General features: G+C 34.5%; 1 protein-coding gene across 1 annotated transcript; it reads right to left on the reverse strand.

The window, feature by feature from the left end:
- Window positions 1–7,658: 7,658 nt before the first annotated feature.
- LOC119643282 lies at window positions 7,659–8,850 on the reverse strand. Its single transcript, XM_038042628.1, has 4 exons — window positions 8,637–8,850; window positions 8,336–8,568; window positions 7,986–8,159; window positions 7,659–7,935 (listed from the first exon to the last, which is right to left on the reverse strand). The coding sequence occupies exons 1-4, from the start codon at window positions 8,832–8,834 to the stop codon at window positions 7,707–7,709; spliced, it is 834 nt and encodes a 277-aa protein (XP_037898556.1). The 5' UTR covers window positions 8,835–8,850; the 3' UTR covers window positions 7,659–7,706.
- Window positions 8,851–8,857: the final 7 nt, after the last annotated feature.

The raw sequence follows: 8,857 nt of genomic DNA on the forward strand, positions 1-8,857 counted from the left end.
AGTCTCAAATGACTCGGTGGTCTGGAAAAATTATATTGGAAAATTCGTTCTCCTTAAGTAAATTTTTGTCTATAGAGCTAATACCGTTTTTATGTGTTCGGTTTTTATGCGATGTAAAATAAATCGAACAAAAAGATATCGCATAAAAACAAACCGCACAAAAACAGGAGGACTCAAGGGTTTTCCTTGTCACTTACTCAACTTTAAATGCCAAAGCTTCATTTATTGGTAAGTGATACCAAAAGGTACCCTCCGGTCTGAATTCTTCCTCCAATAGACCGCATGATAAAAAATGTTGTTTTATCGTTAAAGTGCAACGCTCTTGAAAGCCCGACACCCAATACTCTTGTGTATTATCCAAGCAATTTAAAGCCTCTAATAAACGTTGAAAATTATCACTTAATGTATTGCAATAAAATTGATTAGAAAACTATAAAAGGAGGAAAGAAAGTAAAAATTAAACAAAGATTAAATTAAATTTTATGGATTTTCTCTTACCTTGGCGATGAATGTTCCATCAGTTTCCCACTCATCGTTTAGAGCATATATTGCAACTTCAAAATTTTCAGTTTGTTTCACGCAATCGATTAAGGTTTGTAGTAAATTATAAGAACAAGAGTAAATTCTTTTGTTCGCATATAGATCACGTAGCTTTCCCCATTGCGAAGATGCGATTTCAATTAATTCATTTTTCATTATGGAATGTTTGAAGTGATTAGGCGAACACAATTGTTTGTTTGACTCGCAAAGTCTAAAACGCCACCCGACACTGTTGAAAATTTTCCATGTAAAAGTTCTCTGAGTCGACCAAAAAGTCAAGTTAACGAGCGGCAGTCTCTTACACAAATAATGAGTAGAATTTCATTTTTCTCTTCGCTTATCTCTGTTTGCATTAATTAAGCACATGTTAATATGTGATTTGGCTTTTTTTTTTGAGCTTGATCTGACGATAATAAAAGCATAGAAACTAAGATAAAACATCTTGTTCTACACAATCGACATACGTATATTCAAAAGGTCGGAGATGTAGGAAAATATAATAAAATCTATTCACGTCAATCCTGCATCCATATAAGATCTTCAAGAACATTTCATTAGCCCAAAAGGGGAGACCGCCAAGTTCGTTCCTTTGAAGTAATCTTGTGATATTTATAACACTGACCTTAAGTTTTTGGCATATTTTCCAGAAAATTGAATGACTCCGAGAGGTGGCTTCTATATGCAATACATCAGAGAAAAAATCTCGGATGAGTTTCCCGCGACGTCTGGCGTACCTCAATGCAGCCACTGAGGAATCCTTTTATTTAATTTACACATTAATAATCTCCATTCGGCGTTTAAATCCAGCGCGATCTTAATGTACGCTGGCGATGCTAAACTATTTTCTTCTCTCTCCTTGGGATCGCAGTTGTGTTAGCTTCACATTGACTTAAATAATTTGGTTACATGGTGTTTATTAAATTTTAAGAAATGAAATCTAAAAAAAATGCAAGAAGATTTCTTTCTTAAGAAAGAAGTCATTCAGAAGGAAGTCAGAGAATTTCATTGATACGCAACGGTTGGGAAAAGTAGATCCGTTCTTCGATCTAGGGGCTCTATTCGACCAAGGATTACATTTTAATTTGCACATTGAGCCCTCTTTAAGTAAAGCTAGGTCCGCGCTAGGTTTCATTAAGAGTTGGTCCAAAGTGCTGAAGGATCCTTACATTACAAAAAAGCTGTACATGTGTTTGGTTAGACCAATGTCCAAATCAAGAAAATTTGATGTTCGGTTCGTTCGGTGGGTTATTATTCATTTATTACCTATACTTTTTCGGTATAGGTGCATATTAAGTGCGGACGCACGCAACATCCCTTTGTTATATCATTCGATTCAGAATCACTTTTTGATTCGACTTAAGTACGTTTGTCCGTCTGTCCGTCTTTTATATTTGTTTTCAATATATTAGTCGGAATTTCTGAGGCATCTTGATGAAGTTTGTCAGCACGTTTTGGCCCGAGGATGATTGCTAGTGATAGGAATACTTTTTCGGCCACTTCTTACGTAACGTCTTATTTTGACAAATGCATTAGGCGAAGTGGTGTAATGCTTTTATTTATGTGCCGCGGACTTCTGTAACGCGTTTACACTTATTCTTGATTATCTTCCGTCTCTGCTTTCATATTTTTATGATGATAGAGCTCAAAAACAGTAAATCTAATGGTTACCATAATATTGCATCATGTTGGCAAGTCATTTTTTTTCTTCATTCCTAATCCTTCCTTTCCTTTCGATTGATTTTCGCAACTTAGTTAGCTTTTTCTTTCTTTAAGGTAGTTCTTCAGGGTTTCAATAATCTAGAGGTCATCTGTCCTTATGCTAATCTACAATACAAAGAAAATGAACATCATTTACCGACCAAATTTTTCTTGAAAGGAATTTTTTTGCCAACGGAGTTAGCATTATTACCCGCATATAATTCAGGATTTTGCAGAAAAACCGAAAACGAAGATGAATGCTTCTTCAATAGTGGACAATGGTGCAGGACTTGGGCCCCTAGCCCTACAAGGGTTTCCATGAAAAATAATCATTTATTTTAAAAATTATAAAAAAATGGATTTCCTTCAGGAATTTTCGTATAAAGCTTGGAAAAAAAATTTCAAAATATTGCTTAAACTAACCTCCGATTACGGTTTTTGCTTTTATCATTGCATGGATATTATTGGTATTATATGTCGTACCTAGTACTAGTATGTAAGTTTTTCAGAATTTTTAGGTTTTTCGTATTCGTGTGCAGGATACTGTACGCGCCAATTTGAGTTTTTCTGCTTTACAATTGTTGAGGAAGAAAACCTTTGCGGGAGAAGATTTACATACAAGTTACCCTCCATTTCCTAATAGAACTGAAGAAAATCGTATTTGAATCTGATCAGCCATCAATATCAACCATGCCAAATATTTACAGCTCCTTATGAATATTACCGACAACAACTTAAGGGATCAACACAATCAGTGCATTCGCATTTTGCGTCATATACATAAATGTCAAAAGATGATTTAATTGCATATGTTTATGCATATACACAGTTGAGCATGTAACTTGAATTGTATTACTGAAGTAAAAATCATATAAAAATCATGTTTTGATATTTGGATGCATGATGCACGACGCAAATTTATGCATTTGTCACATTTGGGAATTCAAGTAATATTGAGATAACACAAGTAAGAAAATTAAATTCGGTCGGGAACGAATTTTTTATACCCATCACTGTTTATCCCAAAAACCCGACAAAAGAATTAAAAGAACAAAATTCTTATGATCTATAATATGGAGTGGGCGCAGTTGGTTTCTTCTATTTTCAAAATAAAAGTTTTTTTCTTATAGGCGTGGCCAATAGAAAAGTTTAGCTCATTTCCAAATTCTTTTGCAAATTTGTAGACGATGTCTTCATTTTCGCTAGCGCGAGAATCCGCGGTAAAGATTCTCGCGCTAGTTGGGCAGGTGGACAGGTGGACATACGAACGAATGGACATGCTTAAATGCATTTCACGTTTGAGACTAGCCTGTAATTTACATAAGTTATGAGGTTTTTGTAGTTTGTTTCTGGGCCTTATAAAGGTTTTTGTTACACCATAATATTGAGTAGGCGTGGTCAATTTTTCCCATTTTTGCACAAAAATTTGTACATTTATTTGCTACAGTTTATGGGTAATGAAAACCCAATTTTTCATTCGTTTTCAAAAACAGAGAGCTTCTCAGCTTACGTACTACTGTGGACGCGTGTATAGACCGGTTTGGTCTATTTTCAATAGCAATCAAAAGGCAAGCACTATCAACGTTTCTGCCGACCAAGAGAATATTTACAACATACATTGCATAGACGGACAGACGGACATGCTTAAACCGATTTAGAATTTTGTGCTGATCAGAAATATATATAGTTTATGGCATATCTGAAGTTTCTTTTTCGATATTGTAAACGTTTTGACAAAATGAATACAACCGAAATCATTCTTCGGTGATGGCTATAAAAAGAGCAAAAATTATTTCTTGCTGTATATCTCAATGTTAGAGTTACTGCCTGCCCCACAAAATTATACGCCATAGGGGGATACTCTTGTGTAAAATGCATTGTCAATACTTCACAAGTTTTGAGTCATTTCAGCTCGCGTTTATTTAGCGAAGCATTCTCAACACACGTTCCTGGTGAGCTAAACCTGATATATACATATGCATAGGAGTGTCTGCATTGTTGTTGTTTGCATTCCGCAAGAATCTTTGCTAACTAAGTAAGAACGCAATTATGTAAGGAAACTTAAATCTTTTTCCAATTATTTTTTAAAATTTTGAGTCAATTTGGCTTTTCTTTGTCGCTATTCCTTTACCACTTTTAAATGTTAAGTTCATGTGCTATTAATAAAATTTTTGTAGCGCCATCTGTGAGACACTGCTTATATTTAATGCTTCTAATTAAAAGAAGCTTTTTAAAGCTTAAAAGAAGAACTTACGCTTTGCAGATAAGTTGAAAGATTGTAACGTATATCACATCTATTAAAAATTTTAAATTCACTTTCGGTACGTCTTTCGATCGAGAAAGTTATATCATTTCTTTTCGAAAAATTTAGGTGAAGAACATAAAGTAGAAACCAAATAAACAAACGAGACGCCGAAAGGCGTATCAATGCGAGCACTTTTCAATAAATTCCCATTGTATAAGTACAGTTGTTTGTATTCAGTAAGCTCCGTGAAGGTAGAAAGTTTATAGTCGTAAAGGTAATAGCAAACCGTATCGTGAAAAGTTTTCGAAATAAAATATAAGACGTTCATACAATATTATGACTGGCAACAAAAGAATATAGATGTGAGGACAAGTTTAAATGTTAGGCAGACTAGACAAGCTTGTCAGTGGAAGTTCCCCAAAATATTTACTCAACCCTTCGGACTTGTTCGTAAGTTCAATTGAGTAACAAGCGGTAAAATGTTCATGTATTCATCATTCATGTTATATTTCTTTTCGAATCAAATTAAAAGAAGAGGTTTATTTTTATATACTAACGGATCTAAAAACAAAAGAGAATTTGAGTCCCAATTTGTAAATACCCAGAACTAGCTTGTGTGCGATATTCAGATTGCCTATGGTACCACATACCTTGCACATCGTACGCATTTCGTAGAAAATTTTCATTTCATAAAACATATAACTCAATACATCCGTAGGCCTACATATAGATGTCGCCACTGTTGACGTAGCCATATGATATTTCAATCGAGTAATGTCTCAAACTTTGAAGCTTAGCACTATCTAAAAATCATATGGATTTGCCATCTGTCATCTACCTGTCATCCTCCGAATTTATTAACTGATTTGTTTTATACGTACGTGTGTATAATTTTGTTACGGAACAATTTCTAATCCTAACAATGCTCTAAAATACTATCTCAAGGATTTTGGAAACATCGCTTATAGAAAATGGACGACACTGCTCGGGATTTAATAATTTCGACTTTAATCATGGACAAACTTATACTGTTAAGACGTGAAAAAAAATTCTTTTTTCTAACTCAAAACGATGTTCAACAAACAGTTAGGCATATGCCTATAAATCAGGTTGATGAAGACTATAGGATAGGCCCTTACGATAACTCGTACAACATGTCGGAAAAATGGTACTTGAGTACGTATAACAAGCTAAAGGAATCAGACGGAAAATATGCACCGACAAATTTGAAAAATTGTCTCGAACGCGTCTCAGAATGAATTTGTTGTCTTGCTCACATATTTGTTTTCAGCTAAATTGTAAACACGTCGACGTACTCACTTAAGGTTTGGCTTTATAGTCCAGTAGATTTTATTTCAAATCAAATCATTTAAAACTGTTCCACACCAGAACTTGTCTCTGTATGCCATTCTTGACTATTTAAGGGATCATTTAAGCCAGAAAACAAAAGCAAAAATGGACTTTTAAATAATAGCACTGTGTCAACTTCTTTGGAAAATGCGCAATTAAATTGTGTCGCAAAAATTCAACGATGACGCGTACATTCGTCATCCACAGATTTATTTTGGAATGAAAGGACTTGACAAAATATCGAAAATACTTTATTATGGCATATATACATTCACGATGATGAAATTTTATGAGGAAAGCCGACAAAGACTTGTTGTTGTACTTCTTTCATGACGCCTACACCCGTCATACACATTTAACTGGTCAAGAGTTTCAACTTGCTAAAGTCTACTTACAATCCAACCATATAACAGAATATATTTCACTAATTTTTGCAAATCGCTCAAGGCTCATATGCAAACAGCGCGGTGGCGTCAAGTTACTTGTCCGGCACCATAAAACGTATGAATGAATAAAACAAAAATCTGCTAAGAACAATGAAAATCTTATAGCTGTATTGCGAAAGTGTTGACAATGGCGTTTTTTTATTTTTATTTTTTTTTAAGAAAACTTGAAACTAGAGCTTAATAAAACAAATTGTCCTATTAAGGAACAACAGTATCCACATTCCTCTCTTATTACTCTCTGAAGAGAGCTTACAGTAAACACCAACCTATTAAGTTGTTCTTTTCATTGAAAGCTCTCATATTGTAATTATAAGGCACTAAAAGCTTATAAAAGTCCACAGAACCCATATTACAATGAGGCCAAACATGGTACAAATGAACAACATGACATTCCTCTAAACCACCTTTACATAAGCTGGCAGTACGATATAAAATCTAAGAAGAATCGTAAAATTCGAGAGTTACCCACCGAATTATTTTACTTGAAATACTCAAATTTCAAATGTTATGCTTTGAAACTGCCAACGTAACAGACATTTGAAAACATTGAAGGTTGTTATGGCCATTTGTCATAACAAAATATAAACGATTGCAACTTCGGCATACAATATCTTGATCTAATCTTCTCTGAGCAAGCGTTTACCTGTTACCTTTCCTCACTCCATCATAATTATTATATATCGTCTAGATATAAGTCTATATCTATAATATATAAGTAACATGCTCAACTTAAAATTCGACTATAGCCAAAATATATACAATAAGTGTCTGTATACTCGTGCCGTATGTGAGATCTGCTGTGTGTGCCTATAATCGTAAGGGCAACGACTTTCGCATGCCTTTAACGGCTGGACATGGTTCGCGATGTCAGTCTAGCATGGCAAGAAGAAAGCTAGGTTAGTCTGCTTCAAGCTTCCTCTAGCTGCACTTCCGATGTAGGCGGCTCTTCGACTGATTACACTTTACATTGATTGACGAATTCTCGCTCAACTGGCGTAAGCCAAAAGAGGTTACAAGTAAAGACGTAACCGTGGTGAGTGCAATACACAATAGACTAATGCGCATAGTTGACGAACCCAAAAGAGCATATTACTAATTTATATAGAAAAAAAAAAAATTAGAAAAAAATGACTCAACCCCTTTTCACAGATTTGTCGTTCAGTTTATAAATACACGAACAGCTCACGCTAATTTTAATGCTCATGACAGACGTGCCATAGCTGAATAAATCCCTTTAGTTACAGAAGATCATGCTTTATCGGTTGCTAATTTACTGGCAAATATTTCACAATGCTTAGTAGATATTATTAAACGAAACAACGCATTAAAAATAATTTATGCTATGCCATGTGCGACAAATTTCGTGCTTTATTTAAATTTCGCACATTTTATTTTACTTATTGCATAAGAATATTGTTTATTTAAGGTTAAGAATTTTTCGCGGGTTTTCTGATCCAATAAACTTTATCAACTATTTTGAAACCTAACTTCTCGAACATGGAACGTGAGGCTACATTAGCAAACACTACTGGAGCGGTAACATCGAGGCCCTTCTTAGCTAGCAATTTGGACATATAACGTACAACCAGTTGAGCAAGGCCTTGACGCTTACGGGAATCAATTACTTGCAACAAGCCCAGGCTACCCAAAGGTAATCTGAAATAATAGAGAATTCAGTACTGTTTCAAATTTGTTACATAACTTACATTAAACACCACGCTATTAAATTATTGCCTTCATCGAAGACTCCCACGCTGTCATTGTATTGTATTAAAAGTTTAACAAAGTCCGCAGAGCCTGGACCACGATGAGGCCAAACACTATTAACCTGATCAACATGACATTCTTGCAACCTTTGGAGTCTCAAATGACTCGGTGGTCTGGAAAAATTATATTGGAAAATTCGTTCTCCTTAAGTAAATTTTTGTCTATAGAGCTAATACCGTTTTTATGTGTTCGGTTTTTATGCGATGTAAAATAAATCGAACAAAAAGATATCGCATAAAAACAAACCGCACAAAAACAGGAGGACTCAAGGGTTTTCCTTGTCACTTACTCAACTTTAAATGCCAAAGCTTCATTTATTGGTAAGTGATACCAAAAGGTACCCTCCGGTCTGAATTCTTCCTCCAATAGACCGCATGATAAAAAATGTTGTTTTATCGTTAAAGTGCAACGCTCTTGAAAGCCCGACACCCAATACTCTTGTGTATTATCCAAGCAATTTAAAGCCTCTAATAAACGTTGAAAATTATCACTTAATGTATTGCAATAAAATTGATTAGAAAACTATAAAAGGAGGAAAGAAAGTAAAAATTAAACAAAGATTAAATTAAATTTTATGGATTTTCTCTTACCTTGGCGATGAATGTTCCATCAGTTTCCCACTCATCGTTTAGAGCATATATTGCAACTTCAAAATTTTCAGTTTGTTTCACGCAATCGATTAAGGTTTGTAGTAAATTATAAGAACAAGAGTAAATTCTTTTGTTCGCATATAGATCACGTAGCTTTCCCCATTGCGAAGATGCGATTTCAATTAATTCATTTTTCATTATGGAATGTTTGAAGTGATTAG

This window comes from Glossina fuscipes, unplaced genomic scaffold (genome assembly GCF_014805625.2).
Source record: "Glossina fuscipes isolate IAEA_lab_2018 unplaced genomic scaffold, Yale_Gfus_2 59991, whole genome shotgun sequence".
Lineage (NCBI taxonomy): Eukaryota > Metazoa > Arthropoda > Insecta > Diptera > Glossinidae > Glossina > Glossina fuscipes.

Bases quoted from the DNA above. Each gene is read 5' to 3' on its own strand.
- LOC119643282 (XM_038042628.1), bottom strand. From the start codon at position 8,834: ATGAAAAATGAATTAATTGAAATCGCATCTTCGCAATGGGGAAAGCTA. The intron at 8,160-8,335 runs GTAAGTGACAAG...TAATTTTTCCAG, and splicing joins GCTTTGGCATTTAAAGTTGA to ACCACCGAGTCATTTGAGAC. The intron at 7,936-7,985 runs GTAAGTTATGTA...CTATTATTTCAG, and splicing joins TTAATAGCGTGGTGTTTAAT to ATTACCTTTGGGTAGCCTGG.